The sequence below is a fragment of the Nothoprocta perdicaria genome, unplaced genomic scaffold, assembly GCF_003342845.1.
Source record: "Nothoprocta perdicaria isolate Ctin4 unplaced genomic scaffold, notPer1 scaffold_313, whole genome shotgun sequence".
In the NCBI taxonomy this organism is placed as follows: domain Eukaryota; kingdom Metazoa; phylum Chordata; class Aves; order Tinamiformes; family Tinamidae; genus Nothoprocta; species Nothoprocta perdicaria.
Window position 1 is genome coordinate 691,921 of NW_020455548.1, and position 25,652 is coordinate 717,572.

Below are 25,652 nucleotides of genomic sequence, written 5' to 3' on the forward strand. Positions count from 1 at the left end.
GCTCTCAGTGCAGCTTTTTGCTTGGCTTTGTGGTACGCTGCAGCCTTTCTGGGATACGGAGGTCTCATTTGTGTGGGAAACTCGGAGGAGTGTGAGCCGTGGGAGAAGGTGATGGGCTGTGCAGGTTGTATTCTTTATTTTGAAAGGATGGCAAAGGGCAGCGAATGCCTATAGCTGGCAGCATCGTTTTGCTGGAGAAACTTGTAGGTGGACGCACCTGAAAACAAAGGAAGGACTAGGGAAAGCAGAGCACTTCCAACCGCTGTCTGGCCAAGTTTTCCCAAGCTAGTTTTAAGAAGGAGGGGAGAGAAGATGCTTGAACAGGACTGGAGACATGTGGATGATATTCAAGCTGTGCCTTGCAGCCCCCGGGGAGCGCAGTGCTCAGCGCCCCATCTCAGCCCTTGTGCCCCAAATAGCAGGAAAGGACTCTGAAAATTCCTTCCCTCGTGTGATCCTCGGGCATTTCCCCACAGCAGCTCTCGTTTATCTGTGGTCACAGCCTCTGTTCTTCCCTGCTCCTTCCAGACTGCCATCCTCTGTGCCGTCAGTGCGTGGCCAACCTGCGGGACACGGGCAGCATCTGCCTGACGTGTCAGAACGCCCGGCACTTGCTCCTGGGGGATCACTGCGTTCCCGACTGCCCGGCCGGATACTTCGCCCGGAGCGGCGCCTGCAGAAGTGAGTAGCCCCAGGGGTAGCTGCAGGGTGGGATCCTGCTCCGGTGGGGAGACCCTGCCCTGGAGCCTGGGGGTGTCCTGCCTGGCCGACGTCTCTGCTGGGTGCCTGGGGACACTCTCACTGCGCTGCCCCTCGTCTTCGGCTTTAGACAGCGTCTTTTTAAGGCCAAGGCTTTGAGCCCACTGTTCGAATACTGTTAGCAACTGCAGTGTTACTACCAGACCGTGGTGTTTGTGAGGAGGAGGTGGAGGTGAGTGGCTGTGTCTCCTGTCTCTCAAAGCTGGTGGCACAGACAACAGGGTGACAGTTCAGTGAGTTCTGCAGCTTTCTTGCGGCTGCTCATGGGAGGAGATGGACCGTTTAACCACAGTCACGGATCACTTCAGGTGTCCTTCACTGAATCTCCAATTTCTGTGATACCAGTACACTTCTGGATGTTGTTCCTTGAAGATACTTCCTGGACATGTGTTCAAGGGGCTGTACAACTTCTGCTCATAAAAGACAGACTTTTTAGCATGAGGAACTTTTCCAGAAGTCTGCAGCTTGGAATGGAGCGTCATCCTTTCTAGGATCTCCTTGCAGATTGCCTGATGCTCACTGAGCATTGCCTTGCTGCAGTAATGGTCCAAAAGGCAGTCATTCCTCTGGCACAACAAACCAGTTCCATCAGCCTGCAGCTCCAGCTGCGGAGCACAATCAGGATAGATTGATAATTTATTCTGTTCTCCAGCTTTTTGAGTCTTTACCTGTCCCTGAGTCTGCTGCAATTTTTGTTCTTGTTTATGGGTTTGTATTTCTGTCTTTGTGCTGTTTTATGCTTCTTGGACTCCTGCTAGAAGGAAGTAGATTGCTTTCCTCATTACGGGGCCCACAGAGCCCAATGAATCTTAATCTGAAAATGGAGCATTGAAGGTTGGTTTAAGAGAAGCAAATCAAGACAAGAAATTCTGCCCATTCAAGTCAAGATGCAGAAGGCAAATTTGCTCCCGCTGCAGGATGTGGCATTGCCTAACCTCGTCTACGTTAATGGTTACTGTTTCAAAGCACCTGTCAAGTATTCCAGGAGCTGTGTGTTTATTTACCTGCTTTTAGCAAACAGAATCTCTGAGATGTATGAGTTTTTCTCCATGTCATTGAATGGCGAAAACTTCTGAGAAAGAAATTCTGCCTGCCTGGAAATCCAAGGCTAGGGACAACATTTCTTCCATTTGGTCTGAAGTTTTCGTTTAAAAGCAGTGTTGCATTATTCAGCCTGTCAAAGCTCATATTGCATTTTATGTTGGCATTTAAGATCTCCAGCACAGCGCAGATCAGTCACTCCTCTTAATTTTTCTGTGTACCCTCACAGTGAATTCGGCCTGATGGGTATAATGATGCCATCATTTTTCAGGTAAAGACTCATCCTGAAATTGCACGGACAAGTAAGTTGGGTCTGTGTTTTCCCTTCCAGGAAGGATAACAGGGTAGATTGGCCACATCCACTGCAGGATTTTAAATCTCTTCAGTCAGATTAGGAAGCAGAGGGACTGGGAGAAGAGAGCATAAGCATGTGAAGGAGAGCCTCCGACAGGTTCAAAGTGGCTCTAATGCTGCTCCTGAGTGCTGAACACCAGCAGCTGTTTTAGAATTTAGTGAGAACTTCGGATACTTAGCATTGCTGATCTTGCTCTCTGAGGCGGGGTCTGCTGGATCCTTTGAAACTCACTTAAAGATCTGCTTTTCCTTGAGCAGAAACATTTGCTCTTGCTGTCCCTGCAGGATGTCACCCCTCATGCAAGACCTGCAGCGACGAGGGCCCGTTTTCCTGCTCCTCCTGCAACAGCAGCCTGGTGCTGTCCCACACCAGCATGTGCGTTCCTGTCTGCTCCCCGGGATACTACAGAGATGAGAGCCAGACCTGCAAACGTGAGTGTCTCTCTCTAAGCCCTCTCTCCCTCCCACAGGATAATCCCCAGCGTGTGTTCTCTTCCTCCTTTGCTACTGTTCCTATTGCCAGAAGACTTCAAGCGGCTGAAAATTCGGAGTGAGCTGATACAAGTTCCCGCTGCCTGAGACTCAGAGCCTACAGAAGGCTTTAGATTGGAGCACAGTTATGGTTTTGTTATTGACTTCAGAGACAGGAGGCCTTGGATTTCACAGAAAAAGAACTACCAAAGAGCTTGTGTAAAGCTTCCTTATCCAGGCAGTACATAAAGCAGAGGCCAGAAGAACTGATGGACTCCAGGCTTTGTGAGAATCACAGAATATTCAAGGTTGGAAGGGACCTCTAGAGATCATCTAGTCCAACCTTCCTGCTCAAGTAGGCGTACCTAGAGCATGTGGCACAGGGCGGCATCCAGGCGGGTTTTGAAGACCTCCAGAGTAGGAGACTCCACAGCCCCCCTGGGTAGCCTGTTCCACTGCTCTGTCACCCTCCTCACCTGGAGACGGAACTTCCTGTGCTCCAGCTTGTGGCCATTACCCCTCGTCCTCTCGCTGGCCACCAGTGAGAACAGCYTGTCCCCTTCCTCCCTGCATTCTCCCTTCCTGAGCTTATACATGTTAATCATATCCACTCTCAGCCTTCACTTCTCCAGAGAAAACAGGCCCAGCTCACTCAGCCCCTCCTCGTAAGAGAGATGTTCCATTCCCTTAATCATCTTAGTTGCTCAACTTGACATGGTTGGACCAGTTTTAGCCCTACTAAGACTTCAGCCCTGAGGGCAAATTTTTCCACTGGTGAAAACTCCAGTAGAAATGAGGTGCAGCCAGGCAGATCCATCCCTGACTCACATAGTTAAACTGTGATGTTTTTATGTCTGATGATCTGATGCAATTAATTGGATGCTAAGTCCAATAATATTTATGCTTATGCAAGCTATCATATCAAGCAAACATATCACCTGTGAATCACCCAGGTGTTTCTTTTTTTATTTTATGGGTTTTTTTTTTTTTTTTTGGCCTTGACATCAATGGAGTCGTTACTCAATTATTAGGCTTGATGTTCCAATATGCCAGATTTTGTAGCCCAAAGACATAAAAAAAAATACTAAAATGCCTTCTTAAATTGACTCACTATAATAAACACACCTAAAAACAAACGAGTTCTTAAATGGTTTGCTTAGTCTGAACCTGAACACTCCGATCTCTTAAGATCTGTGTTACTGTAATTTAAGTTATCCTAATTTGTGATAGAATAACTCCATTGCACTGCACTGAGAGTAGGTATCAGTGTCATCCTATCTAGACCCAGTTTCTTTACTGATGAAGTTTGATAGGAAGAAACTGATATGGTTGTCAGCTTTACTTGCCTTTTGTTGAGATTTATTTGCTCTCTGGAAACTAATATTTCCATCGTATCAGCAGAGATGGAGGCACCTTGCATTAAGTTCAAGGAAATAGCTGGAAGAATTTGTATTATTCTTCAGCTGGCAGAAAAAAAAGCAGGCTCTTTAGTAATAAAAAAGAAGGGAAGTAATAAAAAAGGAATAAAAAGAACAGAATCACAGGATTCTTACTGTCCTGCCTACTATCATACCAGCTCTACAGGGTGTTCACTGTTCCCTCCTGCTGTCTAGATTTTCTTGTCATTAAGGCCAAAATAGTCCTCTTGCTAATGAAAATGCCCTTTCCTAATGAAAGCTTTCCCCCTGCTAGCCCCCCTCAGGACATCCTGCTGCAAGTGGAATGTTCCCGGGCACTGCGCCCTTCCCGAATTTAGGTTAGTAGCTCAAATGCAAATAGATTTTTTTTTTGCAAGCAACCTCTCACTACAAGGAGCTATTTCCAATCTGCTAGCTGGCAAATGGCTTTTTAAGAAGTGGGTGCAATCCATGTGGCCGGAGGCTCAAGGCAAAGTGTGTCGGGGCACTGGATTTTTGTCGTTCCAGTTGTCACTTGTGCCTTTTTCAAGTGAAGTGCTGCTGATAAGGCATGGAGAGGTTAACTGCGCCTGGCTGCTGCAAAACTACCACTTAAGGCTAAGGAGGGTTGGTTAATCAGAGGCTGGCTGTTAGGTGGAGAAATTTGCTCTCTCTCCAAAGAGTATTTGAGTCACGTTGCGCTTTTGAGGACCTCAGGTTTGGATTGGAGTTCATTTGAACGCTGAGTGCATATACCTGCCCTCTGAGATGTTTTTAAGCTCGCTGAAATACTGGCCGAGGAACAGTGCAAAGCTTAACAAGCTCTTTTTGGGTTTAAAACTGTAGGGATGGAGTCCTGCTGATAAGGAAAACAGATATGATTGCTTTCAAATGTAGTTTTTGCTTACTGCTCAGGAATGCCTCTTTGGGTAACTTGATTTCTGTTGCTATTTTCCTCATACCACACTTCATGTGGTGAGTTTTACCATGCTTTTAATAGTCGGCTTTTTATAGCATCTTATGAATTGTTATTATTCCATTTAATACTCACATTATGTTCAGTTCCAGCTAGTAAGGTAGCTGAAATGAGACTAGTACTAGAGCACCTGAAAAAGGTTGCTGGATTTTGCTAGAAAGTCATTTGTACTTCAGCAAAATCCGGGCCTTCTGTGACATTCTTGAGATGAGATAAAACAAGTAATTATTTTGAAGGACACATTGGATTAGGTTTCCACAGGAGCAATGTGTGGATATTTTCAGCTGTGTTTCTGTATTTGGAGCTTTGTGGTTGTAAAGCTCAACCTTAAATTCAAAGCAGAGAGAAATGAATTACCACAAATAGCATAAAACTAATGGAAATGCATTTCCACAAATAGCACATCCCTGTTTAATACCTGCACTGTAGCCCTGTGAGAGATTTTGGTTCCTTTTTTTTTTTTTTTGATTCATTAAAAATGGTCGGCTAAGCTTTATTCCTTAGTTTAAGTGCTTGGAGTTGGCTTTTCAGGACTTGCCTGATTTATTCCAAGTGCAGAATTGAGCTTGGCCAAAGATTCTGACAGCTTGTGGAGACAGCAGTGCTCAGCTTGCTTTAAAAGGTATTAAAAGTCCTTTAGCACGGGCCATTGCAGTGTTTGCCAGCATGGGAATTACATTTTTTTTTAATTTTGTGTAAAGCAGACATGCAAATCTCCATGAGTTTTCTCCACATGCAGTTGCAATGTGCTGTGAATCTTTGGAAGTGGCTGATTATTTTTGTACCACTTTGTCTCACCAGTATCTGAGTGGGCTTTCAGCACGTGGGGCCAAGTGCTGGGAAATATTTGTCAGTCCTTCACAGTAGTATTAAACCTTCTTCTGTGAATTAGCAAAGAGCCCTGATATCACTTGGTTATTAATGTAGCTCCTGCAAAGGTCAGACCCTGGGTGCCAAAGAGGAGAGTTGAAGTATTTTGACCCTCTGGACTTTGATCCTAGATTCAGTAAATTCCCAAATTATTTTTTTCTTGGCCTTGCTATTTGCTTCCCTGGATTCCAAAATTTCAAATTGGCCAACTAGAGAAATAGGAAACAATACGTGAAATTTGATGGGCCTCTGGTTCCCTGAGGGGTTGCTCATTTGAGTGAAGCAGATCATTATGGTCTCTAAAACATGTGTCTTCATGACTTAAATCAATAATCATTTAAAACATAGCACGCTTAAAAAGAACAGCAACAGCAAAACAAGAATAGCAAAACAGAGACAAGGAGAGCTCTTATTTGGAGATCTGCATTCAAGTTCCATCTTTTATCCTGATCATTGCAGAGGAGAGAGAGATGCAGTGCCTAGGAGCAGTGTTATGAAGGTCTCCGAGGAGATGTACATGTCTTTTACAAACTAAGGGAGACTTTACACTTTTGAAGTTGTCAGGAAAGATGCAAGAAGCAGAACCTGAAGTCTCCACAGGTGTCTCTCTGCAAGGACCTGGCACAGAGAAGCTACAGGAAAAAATCATTTTTACTTGTACAGTTGGCTGGTCTCTCAATAATTACAGTTCTTTCCTTTCTCCTTCCACAGCTTGCAACAGCCAGTGCCTGAGCTGCGAGTCAGCCGCGGGCTGTACGTCTTGCAGAGATCCTGCCAAGGTCCTGCTGTTTGGAGAATGCCAGTACGAGAGCTGTGCCCAGCAGTATTATCTTGATTTTTCCACCAAGACCTGCAGAGGTGAAAAATTCTTGGCTGGCTTAAAGAAAAAAAAATAATAATTGCAACAAACGGGGCTAATACTTTGGTATAATCTGCAGCATGATCTGTACAGGTGGCCTACTATAAAAAGCATGTGTGAGGGGGCAGTTGTTTAGTAACAGGCCACTTGTGTGGTGTCTGCAGTTTTCCTCTTTTGCAGCAAGCTGTTGTCACATACTTCAACCTTGCAGTGAAAAACAAGATTATTGCAAATCCGTCTCTTGTAAATGATTCCATAAGTGAGCCAGGAAACTTTTCAAGGGTCAGGTCGTGCAATTCCTTTAGGCATGGGTCAGCTGAATACCGAGTGAGCTTACCTGGCCCTTCTTTTTTTAGAGTGCTGGTAGGGCCTTGTGTACTTACCTGCTTTTCTTTGACTTCTTAACTACTGCATTGCTGGATGACTGCAGCAACAATGTTTGGGAGTGATTTCAAAGACCCATGACTTGAAAGACTTCGAGAACTCCCAGGGAGAGCCTTTGTTGATGGTAATAAGTGAGGATAACGGCTGTATTGCAGAATGCCACCACCTGAGGATTTAATAGCAGTGACTTGTTCAGTGCTCGTTTCTACTTGGTTCTCTCTCTTAGTATCTGGAGGGAGGAATTGAGGAGGGATAATGCAAGGGCACCTGGAGACATATGTGATCCAAGCAGTAACTGCTGCGTTTCTGGACTTGTGACTCCTCAGGGTGGCATTGGAGGGCAAGGGACAATGATTTCATTCTCTTGTGGTCAAAGTGGTTAGAAGAGCCTTGGGCATCCCAGAAGGTGCTGCATTTGCAAGGGACGAGATTGATCAAGTAGACTCGATAATTATTAATGAACTGGATAATTATTAATGAACAACAGACCCAGAGTTATAAGAGAAGGAGTGTTGATGCTTTCAGGGTAAAATCAGGCTCTACAAGCTACGGAGCTGCACCCATGTCGCATGGGTTGGAATGCTGAACAAAAGATAAACCAGTTGGAATCTGACATGTTAAGGCCAAGAGGTGGAAAAAGAGGATGTATGTTATGTTGTAAGAAGTCACTCGGTTCAAATCATACTTTCTTTTTAGTATCTCTTAAGCAATTCTTTCTCTGCTGTTTGTGATCATACTCCCCTAGCTCATAGGTCCCAAAGGTGCTCGGCGTTTGTGTGGGGTGAGCTGTACTCCCTGGGGAGGGCTGCCCTACATTGAATTCTCTTCTTCCAGAGTGCGACTGGAGCTGCAATGCTTGTAAAGGCCCCCAGAGGACCGACTGCCTGCAGTGCATGGATGGCTACGTTCTCCATGAAGGAACTTGCCTGGAACAGTGCCCCTTAGCTTTCTACAAGGAGGCAGACACGTGCCAGAGTGAGTTCATCTCGAGCTTTGCTTCTAATCACTGTTAACAACACGTTTGCCCTGCTGGTCTCCAGCGTGTGCCTGTCCTGCCCTTGGAAGGCAGGTGCATTCGGCCCCGTGCAGGAAGCAGCTGAGTTCTTTCTCCACGATTTGTAGGGTGTGATGAGCACTGCCTTCAGTGTCAGCAACCGGAGGCCTGCAACCTCTGCGAAGCCCCGTTCTTCCTCCTGGACACTCGTTGTGTTCTTGACTGTGGGAAACGTTATTATGCAGAGGAGACACAACGAAAATGCATAGGTGAGCAAAACGGGAGAGAGGTGGCGGAGAGGGATGGGGGTTGTGGTCTATGTTCTGGTCACTGCTGCCTCTCTCAGAAGAGTATGGGCAAAGAGGAAGCACTTTTGATGCTGTATTGATGGGGTTCTGCTTTTCATCTAAATTCAGCTTGTCCTCACGGGTGCTTGGAGTGTGTCAGTGGCAGCCTGTGTCACCTCTGTGACAGCAGCACCTTCCTGAAGAACAAGATGTGTGTTTCTGCCTGTGGCCAGGATTTCTATGAAAATGTGTGGACCAGAGAGTGTGAAGGTGAGTGTCCCCTGTGGTAAGGCAGCTGTCCCGGCAGAATTCCAGCAAATTTTAGGATCAAAGATAAATGTTTTTTTTCAGAGATGTTTTTGGAGCTGTTTTGTTAGCCACTGGGAGCAGGCAGCCCTTTTATTGCAACTCTTTTATTGTATAAAATGTGCGTGAACATGGATATCTAAGGGAAATTACCCATTTTGCCTAGGTCTTTTCAGTCACGGTATTGTATTTTCCTTTATCATCAATACAAAACAACAATAAAAAATGTCATAGGGCAATACTTCATTGAATCAACTGCAGTGCCTTTTGCGTGTTCCTATTAGCACATGGACATTAATTAGTTCATATGCAGGGTGTGTCAGTGTGTGTTGGTTTTTAGTTTTGATGGTGGGAACTGAAGATGGAAAGTGAGTTGCCCAAGTCTCTCACAGTCATAGTGGGAATTAATATCATCTCTCTTTTTAGATGGCAAGCATCATTTGAGTTTCCGGGTGACCAGTACCCTCACAGTAGGGATTGGTGGGGTAAAGCCCCTAGACCTCTCCTTACTAGAGGTACATGGCACGGGTGGTGACCCAGGACAGCTCTTGTTCCACGTGGACAGTGCTCCCTCCAACGGCAAACTGGTGATGGTGGCGGATGGCAAAGAGGTGCACCTGAGGAAAGGCGACCACTTCAGCTACAAGGATGTCAAGGAGAAGAGAGTCCGCTTTGTGCACAGCAAAGAGAAATCCAGGTGACTAGTGACAGTCTCTATAAACCCTTGCCTTCAGAAAACGGGCATATCTGGAGAGCAGGCATTCCCTTGTCATGTGAAAATGTCCTTATGATGAGATGCATATCTGCTAAAAACAGTATTGCTGTATTTCAGAGATACTGTGTTATAATATAAAGGACGGTGCAAAACTTTTCTCTATGTGGTATAAATTTTTGCTGCGATACAGCTGCCAATCTGTTGTGCTTTGGGAATGCAAGATCTATCTTGTCTTTAGAATACTCTTTCTTTGGCTGATAAATACTGGCATATTATGCTGACTCTTACGACAATTTTTTTGATACAGTCATGAACACAAATGTCACAACTGTGCTTGACAGCATTAGCTGCTGCTTTGCCTGTAGCCTGCACTCTGTTAGTTTCTTGGGACCATTAGAGGTGATTAGCACCTGGCAGTGCTCACGCTGCAAGGAAGCAAATTCCCTCTGGCTGCCAGGCACTGAGCCAGTGGCACTGCCAAATTCTACACTCGCTTTACAGCACCGTAAAACCTTGGGACTAGACTGCAATCCATGTAGTTTTCTAGATTTCTGCTTGCCTAAAGTTGCCTTTGACCCATTAGTTTCAGGAAGACTTTCAGAGTGTCCCTCTGATGCCAAGGATTAGCTAATGCTCACCAGTCATATGCAGCAGCATATGGCTTTTGTCTTTGCTCTCTAATCACCACAATAACTTTTGGACTCTGGTCTTGAGAAAAGCAGTTTCTTTATGTCCAAGGTGTTTTGTTCGAGGGTGGCACTTTGCAAAAGTAAGTAGGAAGCAAAGTTGCTGAAGACTGGGAACTGCTGTGTTGAAACCAGAAAATTGGCATTTTTCTTTAGCAGAGACTAGCTGACATTTAGAATCAGCACTTAATCTTGGATAAATTACCTATGTAGGTAACACACAGATGGAAATGAGATATGTTATTACATACTTGAAGTGAGATGACAGTATTTTATTGTATGTTGTGAATCTTCAGAAAAGATCCTATAAAGACGTTAAGTGCAAAAACTTAATCTAAAGCATCTGTCCCTATGTGAGTCATTTTTACTGAATGTATAGTAGTTTATCGTTATTGTGTTCTGTGAAAGCACAATTCATTTATATTGTCCTGTGGTTTGGGGGATTTGTTTAGGAAAGGGCAGTTTTCCCTGAAGGTCAGCGATCGGCAGTTCTTCTCCTATCCCGAGGTGGTCAACATTCAAGCACTTTCAACACAGGTAATATAACAAAGCTTGCAAACAACCCCAATTTTTGCACCTTTTGGAGCCCTACTTCCTTGTGCTCATAGCAAAGGAGCTGGTTAGAGCAGTAGCTGATGATCAGGTCACATTAGACTCAACTGTCACTTGGTTGCAAGGCAGTCAAGAGTGATTTGAAAGAGCAGGACAGGGGTAAGTGAATGAAGAAGGTGGCCCATGTAATTTACTTGTGCTGGGAATTGTGGCTGTGCAATCATAGAGCAATTATCAGTGCGGGCTAAGGAGTCCTTACTGTTTAAATTATTCTTTGGATCAGTGGACGGTCTAGTTGCTCAGTCTCTTACTGCAGGGTCACTGAATGATGATTGATCCCGATGGTAGGGACACTTTGACAGTTGAGAGCATTTACTTAAATGCTCTGTTCCAGGGTAGTTGGAAATTAAATGAGCACAGGCTATTTCAAGTGGTGCTTCTTCCATGTGTGTGTCTCAAACTATTCAACACTGCAATCAAGTTGATGGTACTGTCAAGTGTCCCTGTCTCCTTATTTAAAATCTGTGGCACAGGATTGTGTAGAGCTCTCTCCGATAGAGTGGTTAGAGGCTGTACATACTGGACTCCTTTTCCAAGAGGGGTCTCTGAAAGACAGGTCATGAAGAGATGCATGAGACGTGTGTTGGGGAGAGGCAGAGCATTACAGGAAAGGTGAGTTGTTCAAAACCAGCCTAGCTGCATGGGCTCAGAAAGGCTTTTCATCCCACCCCCTTGGAGGTTCATCATTGATCTGAGCTGCTAGCGATGTTCCTGCTGTACTCAGCATGAAGCACATGATGGTGTCTGCACTTCCAGACACAAAACCACCCACCACTGGAGTGGTTAAATAAGTTAATTTCTTAAATTACTTCACTGGAAGGCTGAATGCTGAATCAGGCCTGTCAGTAATAGGGAGCCAGAGCTAAAGAAAAGAAGGATGACGGCCAGGTTTCCAGTTACAGTCAAACCATATTATGTCCCTCTATGTGTATGTGGACCTGACTTGCTCACTAAAGGCCCTGATGGAAGGATCCAGTTAATGCATTTAGTGTTTCCTAGCGGCATCAGCTCCTTGAGTTGCCCAATCTCTGTGGTTCTCAACAAGTCTCGAGACTTTGCAGTACATGGCATCTTTCCATATCAGGGACCTAAAGAGGAGGTAGCTTATTTTTAATTGCATTTTGTTGTTTTTACAGTTTTATTTTGTATTAGTACTTTCATAACTTCAGAAACCACAAGAGTTCCAGTTTGACCTTTAGTGCAAGACAAATGCAAGACTTTGATCCTGTTGCGTATACATTGATTCTGGTTAGTGCTGAAATCCTTGTTCAATATAATCTCTTGTTTACCTCAGTAGGACCACACTTAAGGAAGAGCTGCAGTTACTGCCCCAGAATACATAAGTGAAGTTTAATCATAGGAATTTTGCCTGTCAATCCTTAATAATTCTGATCAGCAGCACACAGGTGAGGTGGCAGCAGTTAGCTCTCTGATGAATGTTCCCAAGGATTTGACTTTGTCTCTGCAGGATCAGCCCCCCTCCCGAGGCGAGGTATTCCTGGTGGTAAATGGTGTCTATTGAGATCAATAGAGAGTGTAGATTTAAACATTCCTCACAACTTTCTTGACGATTAAGTACTAAGAAACTGGTCTGAACCTTGAAAGACGTGTGTGCAGCTGGATGAGTAAGGCTCTGTGGACTCTTTGAAAACACAGAAGCAACGATGCTGATGACAGCCAGCCATCAGAGCAGGCGTTTTGTTTTGCTCTCTTTGAGGTGGACTTTATCCATTCCCGACAAGCAAAAACACATCCTTTGGTGCTAAGTGGTTGACTCATTTTCAGTTAGAAGCATTATTCAAGCTTCTGCCTCTCGCTTTACCTCCCAGCTGTGTCAGTCACTCTCCCTTATCTGCCACTCAGTGTTTTGTCCTCTCTGCTCTACAGGCGATTTTAAGCAGATACTCTGCATGTGCAGGTTATTCTCTGTCCTATTTTGAAGCATTAGTGTTTTGCAAGAGGTCTAAGCAGTTAATACATGTAGGAAATGTGGTGTATCTGTCTTGTCCAACCCTGAACTTGTTATTGACACAAGAAAGGCTTCAGCATCTCAAGTGTCTGTATTCCAGTTGATCCTGATGACATACATATAAAGTGTAGTCCTTCCAAAACAGTAGGGATCCGTATCTTCATTTGAATTTCTGTGGAAAGTAATAGAGCAAAACTGTGTCCCTTGTCTGTTATCCATGCAGAGAGCAAAGGAAATACAGAATCTGACTGATAAATAAATTGCTTTCTTTATAAATGTCCTCATTTTTTTCATTGCTATAAGCTTGCTATGGCGTGAGAAACCTCTTCTGACATAATTAAGTCAGTCTAAATTGCTAGATATTCTTAGATCTAACCATGTGGGAGGAAGTGTGGAGAGTGACTCCCTGATGTCTGGAAGTAGGAGACTTGCAGAGAAGAACTAATTTCCTTAACCTCACCTCTTTCTTTCCAGAGTGTATTCATCAAATTGCTGTGGTTCAGCAAACACCCAAGAGCTGCTTTTGTGTTTCAGGCCCCATATGTGCTCAGAAACGAGGCTCTCCTTGTCAGCAGAGGGGAAACTGGAACTCTAACAGACGTGTTGCTGGGTATGAGGGACGGTGACAATCCTCAAGATGTGGCACTGATGGTGTTAGAGCCCCCACGTCACGGGCAGCTGGTGAAACGCTCAGGGGACTCAGCTTCTGAGGTCCACACGTTCCACCTCGATGACCTGGCCCGGGGACTCCTGCGTTATGCTCACGATGACTCTGACAGCCGGGATGACACTGTGCTGCTGCAAGTGAGCGACGGCTACCACTTCCAGAACATCCTGTTCCACATCAAGATTGCTCCCAAGGTATGTGCTGTGACAGGAATCCTCTCGGGCAAATGAGGGGTTTAGAGGAGAATCACTGTATTCCCTGAGGGTGACAGAGCCCTGGAACAGGCTGCCCAGGGAGGTTGTGGAGTCTCCTTCTCTGGAGGTCTTCAAACCTGCCTGGATGCCGTCCTGTGCCACATGCTCTGGGTGTCCCTGCTGGAGCAGAGAGGTTGGACTAAATGAGCTCGAGGTCCCTTCCAACCTCAACCATTCCATGATTCTGTGATCCTGTGATCCCTGGGGTGTCACAAATCCTTCCTTACCAACAGGCTCTGGTCAGAGAGAGTGGAAGTGGTGGGTTGATGGAGGCTTGCGGGTCACCTGAGCTTTTGGGTTGCAGCAGGAGCAGTTCGGCTTGAATTGTGCAGCCTTGAAAATTCAAGGGCTGCAGTTGCTCGGTAAACAGATCTCTGGGAGGTACAGAGGAGAGTTTGGTAGCATGGAAAGGGCAATGGATTTGAAAAAGAATTGCTTGGGCATAGAGAAGGCTTGAGTGGTAATAAACCTGTCACAGGGTTGGTGTGAATATGGTGTGAGATGCAGATGCTCACTAACATTCTTGAATCTGAATGCAAACAGGGTATCAGGCTGGCAGCACTCAGGTTCGAGAGCACATTTTAGATAAGCAACAGTATTTGAGCTGCCTAAGCAGGGGGATATGTTTGTGAAATGGAGCCATTTCAGTCCAGATTTGAAAAGAGCATTTGGACTGAATTCAAAGATGGCAATTAGACTGCTCAATGAAATGAGGTCAGGGGAAAGGCAAGGCAAGGAAATCCCCATGGAAAAAGAAGGTTCCTCTGTCTAAGGATGCAACCCAACAGTTGAGGATGCTGGAGTCAGAGCTGCCGTGTGACAGGAGCTGGATTCCCAGGAAGGTCAGACAGGTCTGAGGGCAGGAAAATGGACTCTCAGTACAGGCTGCTGAAGGGCTCGCAAGCATTTCAGTTCTGGTTTTGTGGCTTGGTATTGTAATAAAATTGGCAGAAAATCTGAGAATTTGCTTGTTTCTTAATAAATGTGAAGAAGGAATAGAATAAAAAATACAGCTCCCAGAAAAGTCCTTTACTACTGGGACTTACTGTGCATGGATCTGAGAATTAAACATTCTTTGTGTGCATCCACTCTATAAAAAGGAGCTGAGAAGAGGTGATTCTACCCCACTTCTGTCTTCTCTGCTGTATTGGAGGCCTGTCCTAGCTCCTTGGACCTGAGAGTTTTAAGGAGGGCTTACAAGCACCACGTGTGTCTGTATGTAGCCAGCACACAGAGGGGCTGATCCCGTTTGGACCCTGCGGGTGCTCTTGAAGCAAGGGTAGCAATTAACGAGAATTAGCGGCATGACTCACACCTCGCTGGCACGGAGTTGCTCAGACTCCTGGAATGAGCCACCCCACCTGTGGTTTCCTTACGCACACCACGGACAAGGAGCCCGAATGAGATCAGGAGGACTGTGAAGAGCTTGGAAACCACTCGCTTGTGACACTTGCAGGTGGTTTTTCTTCTTTCTTTTCTTTCTGCTATTGATTAAGCAGCTTCATATTGTACATGCCAATGAGGGTGAATTGCTGAGTCCAGTGTCTCACAGTAGCCAGGTTTGTACTCTCTTGTCTCCCGTTATCCTCCCAGTTGGGCTGGGTGCAGCACTCAGCGCTGGAGAAGAACGCAGGCGGTGACAGAGGCGAGAGCAGAGCCGGGCATAGTGAGCGCCGAGCTGGCAGCCCCCCAGCTCCCGCTCATCCTGAGTGCCCTCCTTGTGCCTTGGGAGATGAAATGGATGCAGGGCTTGCTTCTGAAAAGGTGCTGATGAAGCACGCTTGCCAAGACCTGTTTTTCCAGTCAAAGGCACAGAGTTGTGGAGGTTTGGGGGTTGCTTTCTAAACCCAGATCAAGTACGTGGAGCTTCTTATATCTGAATGGTTTTATATAGTACATACTAGAGAGAAAAGACATTTCTAGGATTCCTTTTTCCTTGAGCGAAAAGAATATACTTCTAAGGCGTTAATCCATAGAGGCACTGCAGTGTGAGTACAAAACATAAAAGAAGGGAGAAGGGAACCTTTCAAGGGGTATGGATTAGAGGGATTTGTTTACTTGCAATGGATGTGCCTTGTTTTCTGCAACATGTTTTTTTTTTTAAGTCCCTTTGGCTGCTCACAACATCATTTCCCATGTTTGCCCCTGACCAAATGCTTCATTTGATACACTGCAGCTGAGCAGCTGGCCTCTATTTTGGGAGCTCTTACTAATGTTTCGCACTGCTGTGTGCTTCTGTTGATGTTCTTCACCATTACACTTTCTGGGAAGTCAATCTGAGACCTGCTGCTGCTTTTTTGAGGGAAAACTTGCTCTCCCACCACTGGTGCTCCAATGGAGAAGAGCGAGCCTAAGTCTTGGAAAACATGGTCCCAGGTGCCAGTACAAGCGAGAGGAGGCCAGGCCTGCTCACATGCTGTGCATCCCTTGCTAATGGGAGCATCGGCAAAGTGAGAAGATGAGCGCAGGAGAAGGGCAGCTCGGAGGGTCACCTGGAAGGTTCCTGAGATAGCACAAGGCTGTGTGTCCTGTCCTGCCTGGGAGCAGCTAGCTGAAGCGCTGAGCAGGGGGATACGCTAGCCTCCGGGCACCCCGAAAACACCTTTCCTGAGCAATTAAATCCTTCACGTGTTTGCTGACTGTGTGCTCAGGCCCCAGTGTGAAAATTTAATGCGAGGCTACCCAGTTTGTTGAACGCTGGGTGAGCGCTCAGATCAGACAAGAACTTGTGTATGCAGAGAGATTACTGAGCACAAAGCTGTCTCGTGAGGGCATTTTTATTAATCTGCGGGAGGGAAGCATCAGCGCAGGTGGGAGCAGGATTAGAAACTGCCTGACTCATTTAATGTGACCAGCGAGGAAACATTTAATCATTCAGTTACTGAAAAGCAGAAGGGAGATGTGTTTATAGACAAGCTGCGGCCTTACGTTTAATTGAAATTTATTTAGGAATACTTTCTTTGGAAAGAGTGGGACTTTGCCTGTCACTCTCTGAAGTCGGGTGAGTCCTTCCCTTCCTTCCTCGCCCAGTAAATCCAGGGACCACTCTGACCTTTCCAGGTTGCTGAGCTCCTGTGGCAGAATTCTGCCTTTCTCTTAAGGACTCATCTGTGTGTTGATGTGATCTAATCAATAAAGTCAGAGGAAAGTCATTCTGTGTATTGACAGGGCTCTCTGGGATGCAACTAAGTCTAATTGGCTTCTTTATAGTTCTTTATTTTTTAAAAGCAGCCATTGTGCCGATAAACTGTTGACTTGGCCCAGTCTAAGCCTTGGTGGCATTTAAAGGTTAGCACTGTTCAGAATCAGTGTGATTTGTATTAAAGAGATGAGAACAGGTCAGCAGAAGTCTCAAAGTGGAGATGGGAACTCATCCTTTAATGTGTTCCTTTCTCAAGCATCTTGCTAGCTCTTTCTAATGTCTCTTGTACAGGTTTGGAAGCAAAGTAATGAGTCGTTCATCAGTTCCTGGGGTGATGCATCACTGTGTGGAGCAGGAGATGAGGAGGATGATGATCACTTTTATGGAGCAGTTAAGATTTTGACTAGTTAGGTGTGTGTAAAGATATCAGAGGTGTCATTTGTCTGCTCTTTTGAATAGGTGCAAAGCCTCTTGTTCTACAAGTAAACTTGACAGGTGTGTATCTTTAGAAATAAAGTGGAGAGGAAGAGAATTTCAAGTCTTGGTGGACAAGATTGATTCTACAGAGGGAGAATTAGGTCCTAGGGACCTAATTAAAGATGCAGGTGCTTTTCTTAGAGCCGACTGCCAGGGCCGAGTGCGTGAGGAATTCCCAAGTACTCCACCTCATCCTTATCACTTCGCCACATTCCCATCCACACGGCAGGGCTGACATGGAGCTAAGCCCTTTCCTGATGTTCCCCCCACACGCAGAGTGCCGGGCGCCCTCGGCTGGTGACGAACTCGCTGGTGTGGGTGCCCCAGGGAGGAATGCTCCAGATCTCCAAGAGGATCCTGCAGGCCGAGATCCCCGGTGCCCGCGACTCCGAGATCATCTACAGCATTGGCGGGGACCAGCCAAGACACGGTAAGTTCCTCTGTGTTTTACTGTCAAAACCAAGCTCTAGTTTGTTGCTTTCTCTCCCGCACATCCCCGACTCTCCCACCACTGAGTAAGGTGGATTCTTCTCACTTCTGGGTGAGAGGATGTTCTGCACAGACATACGGGACTGTCATCCTTTCATGGTATTTGATTTGCAAGCAGCATTTTAGGGTGTATTTCCATAGGCTATTGTACTGAATAAGTGAATAAATATTTGGTTTCAGAGCAGCATGGAGTAACATCTTCCTCTGGAAATTACTGAGCAAATTTGCCTTGAACAATTGAGCTTTCCAAACTCCTTTATATTTGATTTTGAGAACGGAAGGTGTTATTGATTCAAGAAGAATTGGGTGAGATTTGCATTCATCTATAAACTCCTGCTGGGAGGCCCCAATCTCATATTTCAGGGTAGCTGCGTTCACAAGTTTGTAGCTCCTTTCCCCGCCCTATAGAACTGCAGCTTTCAGAATATTCCCTGGACTCGGGCCAAGGAGGATGGGAGGGAATGGCATTTGTGACTGAGATAGAAATTCGGACATACTGGGTGGAAAAGAGGAGGTGCTTTATGCAGGAGGGAAAGGAATCCTGAGCAGAAAAAAAAATTTCCCCCTCGGAATTATCATTTTCTTCAGCAGAGTCATGTCTATAAATAACATGCTTGGAAGATGCATGAAACGGTATCATTGCTATTAATTTGCTGGTATGGATAAAGTTATTGAGTCATTTTAACAACACCAGGTCTGTGCTTTAAACTTTTGCTGTGAGGATAGGCTGGTTTCCCTAACAGCTGCTAGTGTTTGATGGAAACAGAGATTATGTTATTCTTGCAATTTGGAAGTAATTAATTTATATTCCCCCTTTAGTTCTCTGCAGATGAAGGACGATCTTTGCATTTTTAATAAGCATTTAAGTGAAAACAAGAATTTTTCCCTGAGGAGTTTGTCTCCTGCCGCCTTACCCTAACCAAAACTTATAATTTTACATTTATATCATCATAATTATCTCTTCTGTAATTAATTGCAGTAAGACGAACAGGTTTATAGCTGCAGGTGATGAATAAGCAACAAGAATCAATAATCTTCAAAGTTTCATAAAACACTATTGCACAGTGCGGAAAAATTCAAGACAAAGAAATGCTGGAAATATATCCTTAATGAAGGAGGGCTTATCTGCCTATCTTGGTATGTGACTCATGGAGAAGATATTTGTACCCGTAGAATCATTGGATTGTACATAAGAAATAAACCGTTTCAGAACCAGCTACTACATTTCCGGAACAAAAGTGCATAGACCACGAATGCTCCTTGTCCTTTATTTCAGGACCTCGCAGCCAAATGAAAGAGATTAGCTCAGAAGGGAGGCAGGGAAGACGTCTATCTGCCCAGATCTTTCTCTTCTGCAGAGTTGATTTGCTTTGGTACTGGAGGGGCCAGGGAGCAGGGACTCTTCCTCATGATCTCTTTGGTGAGGTTCTTGCCTTATTGCTAGAAATAGGGTCGCTGTCCTCCCTGGCTCTCCTTTGGGCACGTAGGATACCTCGGGGTGGCTTATTACACGTTTCTATATGAGTAGCTATTGTTATACCCTGAGCTCTTCCACATGGCAAGCATTCTTGGAGGATGAAGTCTCTAAAGCCGATTAAAAATGATCCAAGTGTCCAGACTCTTCAAAAAGAAAGGATCCTCTAAACAGCTCTGGAAATGGCAACTGCATAATCTCTTATGTGTCTCAGACATAAATTGCCCGTGTGAACACTTGCCACTTACATTCATGTACGTAATGCATCAATAGGTGCTTTACTGTGGTTTTTTGCTTGTTTATTTTCTGGTTGAAATGATCATTATAAATGAAGCAGGCATCACAGAGGTGTTCGTTACAATCGAGTTAAATATTCATTTATAACAAGGCGCATGGACATGAATCTTCCTTAAAGCTCCTATATGGTCTAACTGCTTGTGCTCTTACTTTGGGAGGGGTAAACAATCTTGCAGGTCCCCACTCCTTTGAGTATGCGAGAACATCTGTAGGAAACCCTCCAAGATTAAGGTGGTAAACTCTCATGGGCAGAAGCATCAGATTGGGAATGTAATTAGGATGGTATTCACTGATAAGGGAATATTAGCTCAGAGTTTGATGATTAAGTAGAAATGTGTATTTCAGCATGCTGAATTACTCTTTTATAACTCTCACTGTTTGAGTGTAGCTCTGGGAAATGAGCTGAGGGAGCTTCTGATGGGTGTTTTGCATAATAGAATGATTAATGCTGTAAGGAGAGTTGAAGTGATTTATAATATATGTACTTCTGAATTGGTAGCCATGAGGGATACTCTCAGAGTCTGTTAGAGACTACCAATGCACAACTAAAGTTATTTAGATAGCGGTTAAATTATCTATAACCAAGAATAGTAAAGATGGAGGAGAATTCTATTTTTTTTTTCACAGATTATATGTTAACTCCCAAGCAAGCAAATAATACTGTAAAATACAAAAATATGTCATATATTCTGATAGCATAGTCCTGTCAGATTGGTTTTATTCATGCATGTGGTTTGGGAAAACATTTGCATTGGGTTTGACTTAATGAAATTACTGTCCCAGATTTTGATTTCCTTCGCATGGTGAATGGCACTTGGCTCTTCACATACTGAACTCAGCTGTTCTCCAGCATATGTCCAGTGAAGACCATGACAGCTCAGTCTAGCTGAGAATGACTTCCTCAATCGAAAATCAGAAATAAGCTGAATGTCACAGGTATAAAAGCTAGATATTCTTTTGAGCGGGAGCTATAAACCAGGACACCCAGACTTTTTCAACAGCCTATGCTATATCTATTCAAGAGCTTGTCTTCAATGAAAGGTTTCTGTTTAGAGAAATTGGATGAGAAAACTCTTGGGGATAAAAAGTACCCAGAAGAGCTGGGGAAAAAGGTCCTTGAAAAAACGAGCATACTGTGTGCTGATACTTAACTTGTGCCCTTGGAGGAAAGGAGGATAACCTGCCGCAGTGATTTTTCATTGTTTCTGTCTTCCTTCTCGTCCCTTCAGAAAGGCTCATGACAGTGAGGAGTGTCCCTTGCTTTTCTTTTTCTGTGCAGTTTATTGTCTCTAGGTTGACCGTGCTGGTCAGTGGGGACAACTGTGTTTTGAAGTTCCCGGTTCTGTTCTTGGCACTCCTCTGAGCAGTTCTCTGGGCTTTTCCCCTGGGTCTTCACCCAGGTTACTAGCTCTGGCTTTGACTAAGCAGAGAATAATGTTTCCTGGCTTCACTGGGATATTACAAGGTCTTATGTGACTCTTAGGAGCTCTACTGTTATTACTTCTAGTCATGCTGTACAGAGAAGACTAAGAGCAACTGAGGACACTTGTCTTGAGATGTGCGATAGTTGGCGAAGGGCATCTGGCTGTCTTGTTTTCTCACCCTGGCTGCTCTTCTCTGCTTTTCCCAGGGGAAGTTGTGCTTCTGGTGCCAATGCCTGCAGACAGCCCGGCAAGCGCGCGGCAGCTTTTGCCTGATGGAAGAGCAGTTTCTCCTACAACATCTTTTACCCAGCAGGACATCAATGAAGGCATTGTGTGGTACAGGCACTCTGGGTCTCAAGTGGAGAGCGACTCCTTCCAGTTCCAGGTACTTGTGGGCATGTTTTGTTGCCATAAATCTTCAGTTGCCTTTGCACTTCAGACGTGTTTCACGTGTTGGTTCTGCTTGGAAAATACATTGGCCTCTCCTAAAACCTGGAGTGTTTACTCCAAGTGCAAAGTGCTCTGAATTTTTTTCCCCTTAATTATATGGGTATTGTAAGCCTCAAAACCGAGCAGCTTTCCTACTTCCTGGAGTCCCTCAACTAATACCTTAATTTTTGCTACAGGCTACTCTCCTTCTTCCGAGCAAACATAATGGTACAATACTCTCCAGCAGATGTAATACTAAAATAAATCCCCCCTCCCCACAGGCTTAATGACCATAAAATTCCTCAGGCAGGTCCTTGCTGTTTGCTTGGAAGGTTTAACAGCCTCCCATATCACTCAGCCAACACGAACACTCGCTTGCAGTGTTTGTTACAATTTGGTTTACAGCTCAGGAGCTACTCCTGTAGCACCGGAGAGGCAATTAAGGTAATTTCTAAAGTAATTAACATAAGTGATAATGAGGAAGTTGTGAGTGTCAGATGTTGAACAAGCTAACTTTTAATTTAATTGCTGTGTTGCTATTATGGAGAACGCATTTTGCATGAGTCGAATGTTTGTTTTTAGTGTCTTGGAGCAGTAGCAATAATTGTATGGAGAGCCCTAGTGAGAGACCATGATTACACCGGTCCCATCAGGAGACCATAACACCCTGAGTCTTGAATAGTGGATTAGGGCATCTCAGGCAAGGCTGACACATTTTTATCAGTACTTTGGCAATTACCATTCAGACAGCAACTCAAAACAGGTCCAGCAAAAACCGAAAATAATTTTATTTAATTCAGCAGAGCAATTTTGTGCATTTTCTTAAAATTGCTGAAAATCATTCTTGCTCCTGAGGATCTTCAGTCCTATTGTAGTCAAGGGTGGATGGATGCACTTGCCCAAAGATCAGTCCGTAACTGAGTGTAGCAAAGAGGGGCTGCAGTTTGTTGGACTTTACCAAGGGCTGCTGTAAACATTCTCAGGATTATCCCTGTGGCGACCCTCTGGATTTTGGCAAATTTAGCTGTGTTTATTTGCTTTACACCTCATTATTGCAAGCATGCTATGAGGAACTAGCTATAGGTGGATTAATTTTGATACTGAAGCGGTGCCTGCAGCCTGCACGGGTGTCTTGTGTCAAACCCAAGCTCAGGCTCTCTTGGAAGATGGGACTTGGTGGGTGGACATCAAAGGGAGTCACTGCCAGGTGTTGGTGCTGCCGTTGACCAGTTATTTTCAGATTTACAGGCCAACTGGTGATCACTGTGAGAGTGGCAGCAAGGTTTAAACCCCCTCATCATTTCTGTTCGTGTGCTGAGGAGGTGCCTACCTAGGAAGAGAGGAGAGGGGAAGCATGAAAGTGCTCTAGAAACGCAGTGGCATCCTTGGCCAGATGTCCACTGGGGTGATCCTTCTTTCCCAGGTGTCCAGCTCCGCGGCTCCGCCAGCCAGCACGGAAAGCCACGTGTTCAACGTCGCCATCCTGCCCCGGACGCCCAGAGCACCTCAGCTTTCCCTCGGCTCCTCTCTGCACATGGCTGTAAGTGTGAACCGAAGCCACCCACGGCTGTTGGCTGTGTCCCCCCTGCTGCCACTGCTGTGCTGTGCCCAGCGAGCAGAGCCTCCCGCAGAGCAGAAATAACCGCCCCATATCGACTCCTTTGCTTGCTCTCGTCCACTTTGTTATGCCTCACTCAGAGATGGAACCAAATCTAAAGAAGAAGGGGTACTATTAGGCAGATAACTGGAGTAGAAAACAAGCCTAAATGAAAGAGGGAAAAGAAATAAAACCTATATAGGTTAGAAGAGTGGTTTTTTAGAGGGAAAAAAAGGGAAAAAAATAAAGAAACCCCCCACAAAATAGGAAAGTTGAGGACTCGGTATTAGTAGAAGTGATGAATGTGCAAATTGTAAGGGAGAAGGAGAGAAAAAAAATAACATGTTTTCATGGAATTCTTAGCATTTTTGAAACACTCTTGAGAAGCTATTAGGAAGGGCAAGAGTGAAAAATGGCAGGTTAGAGAAACCGTAATGAACAGATCTTGTCAGTAATTCTACTGCAAACTTTATTTATCGGAATTGTAGCCCACCCACAGCAGAAAGTTTCCATCTATCATCCTGACATCAGGAACACAGATTATAACCTCTCTGGAAAACGTTCAGACAAGCCCGTTATATCTGCTCATGGAAGCGAAGGGCTTTTTCTTGAAGCATCAGCCCCGGCAACAACCGTTTTGTTAGCCCAATGTTCTCTCCATTGTGTTTTTGTTCCCCTGAGAGTTTTCATTTAAAAGGTGACCTCCAAATTCAAAGTTGCCTTTGTGAGCTCTGGCTTTGGTGCATGTCTCCCTGATGTCCCAGCTGTGGGGTGGTTATGTAGTCCTGCTTTCCCCCTTCCTAGCCTCCTCTTTTCTTCAGGGAGAAAGGGGAGGCTAGGAAAAGCCCAAAGGGAATGCAAGTGTGTGGATTGGGAGGGAGCTGTGGGTCTCTTCACCCAGGTTGTCCATTGGGATGCTCAGAAAACCAGGCTAAAAGTAGCAGTTGTTTTAGGCATCAGCTCAGCCTGGTGGCCTTGGGGGTTTTGGAGGAGGATCAGGAACTTGACCCACAACACAGTGGTCTCACTCAGTGGATGACAGCGAGCCGGGACAGGCTGTGAAAGTGGGACATCGGGAAGCACTTGGGAGAAATGTGAACAGAGCTGAGGGCAGCTCGTCGGGTAGGAGCTGGGAGAGCTGCATCTGCAAGCTTGGAGGTCGTGTGCAGTCATCTTGGCACCATTTGTGCCTCATAGTTTATTTAGGGTATGCCAGCGTCATCCAACAGAAAGCCCGTGCCCTTGGGTGCTCCTCACAGACAGAAGTGCTCTGAGAGGACCCATGCAGGCCCAGAGCAGCTCTGGCCGACCTCCCTGGGGAGATGGGTCTCTTCTCAGGAGAGGCATTGGGCTCCAAGCCAGCAAGTCCTGGCAGGTGTAGGACCAGGAAGGGCTGAGGGAAGCTGTGGGAGAGAAATTAGTGAAAAGTCCATGGCACAAGGGCCTTGTCAAGGTTTAAAATAGGGGCAACCTTTTACAGGCACTAATAAAACATCCTCAGCCTGCTACTTGGAGCGATAGCCAGTGATGTTTCTTTCTCTTTTTGACTTTTTGTTGTTGTCACTTGACAAAATTAATGGGAGAGGTGTCTGGCTGAGCCGTGCAGTGCTGGGTTTTATAGCCAATTACACAGCACAGAATTCAATAGCGCCATAAAACATGTTTTACTGAGGGGATGGCTCGCAACCTGCAAGTGCTACCTCTGAGAGAGACAAATATGCCTCGGAGACAACTAGGAAGCAATCATAACCCTAAATCTTTTCATCATAAAATTGCATTTCCTTGCATGAGAGTGATTGAGTTCTGTTAATCTGTCTTGAGGCTCTTTCGGAGTCAGGCTGCCTCCCCTGCTGAAGAGCAAGCACAAGACATTAGGTCTTCCCATACCCGAAGTCTTGTCTTTGCACGTCCTGCAGAGAAAGGTCAAAGAAAGTGCAGTGCCACTTGGATGGTTTAAAGTGGGCATCTGTAGTGTTTCCTTCTTCAGTAATGCATCAGGGTACCTGCTTCCTCCCCACTGATGGGATTAGTGATAGGAGAGTGAGCTTCTCTCTAGCTGAACGCACACGGAGATGGGCTTTGTGGAGGACAGGGACAATTCCGCAGGTCCTCCATACGCTTTCCAGATTGGCGATATGAATAAGACCCTGCTGTTAATTTTGAGCTTACCTTCTTTATACAGGGCTGTCGATGACAATGCCGATGTCACAATGAAACTTTGTGGCTTTTGATTCTGGTTAGAAATGGGACACTTGCCCATCTAAGAAGGACTGACAGGGTCTTATTTACTGCATTACGAGTGTCACTCACAAGCTGTGCCGTCTCTTATGCTGGATTTGAGTGAAAACTGAAGAGAGTCAGGGGAACTGGCACTGCTTTCACAGTCCATCTGGGAGACTGGTGGCATTTGTAGGGCACTGAGCTGCTCTGTCAGGACCTTTTGCCTTTCTACAAATCTGCTCTGGCACATAAGGCTGGCAGAATGGGGTGTGCATTGGCAGGGTGGCATCACAGTCCTGCCCAGCTCGGTATTCACTGGGTTGTGCAAGATGTGTGAGGTGGAAAACTGTAATTCGTTTTGGAGCTGCTGCAGATGATCATCACTTGTTCTGAAGCAGATGAATTAATTGCCCGTATCCTTAATTTAGCTTGTACTCCTCTGTATTTGGTTAGTGATTATGAAATGAGCTGGAGGCCTTTCCTACCCAGCTGAAGTATTAAA

The 25,652-nt window shown here is 45.3% G+C and overlaps 1 protein-coding gene across 1 annotated transcript in view; it reads left to right on the forward strand.

The window, feature by feature from the left end:
* FRAS1 (Fraser extracellular matrix complex subunit 1) overlaps positions 1 to 25,652 on the forward strand; it is a 96,239-nt gene that overhangs the window by 36,777 nt on the left and 33,810 nt on the right. Inside the window, exons 20-31 of the mRNA XM_026042767.1 lie at positions 529 to 681; positions 2,440 to 2,586; positions 6,580 to 6,726; positions 7,946 to 8,086; positions 8,234 to 8,374; positions 8,522 to 8,662; positions 9,125 to 9,395; positions 10,552 to 10,636; positions 13,215 to 13,541; positions 17,497 to 17,650; positions 21,111 to 21,289; positions 22,757 to 22,873. Of these exons, the coding sequence (XP_025898552.1) occupies positions 529 to 681; positions 2,440 to 2,586; positions 6,580 to 6,726; positions 7,946 to 8,086; positions 8,234 to 8,374; positions 8,522 to 8,662; positions 9,125 to 9,395; positions 10,552 to 10,636; positions 13,215 to 13,541; positions 17,497 to 17,650; positions 21,111 to 21,289; positions 22,757 to 22,873 (2,003 nt within the window). The remainder of the gene's footprint in view (positions 1 to 528; positions 682 to 2,439; positions 2,587 to 6,579; positions 6,727 to 7,945; positions 8,087 to 8,233; positions 8,375 to 8,521; positions 8,663 to 9,124; positions 9,396 to 10,551; positions 10,637 to 13,214; positions 13,542 to 17,496; positions 17,651 to 21,110; positions 21,290 to 22,756; positions 22,874 to 25,652) is intronic.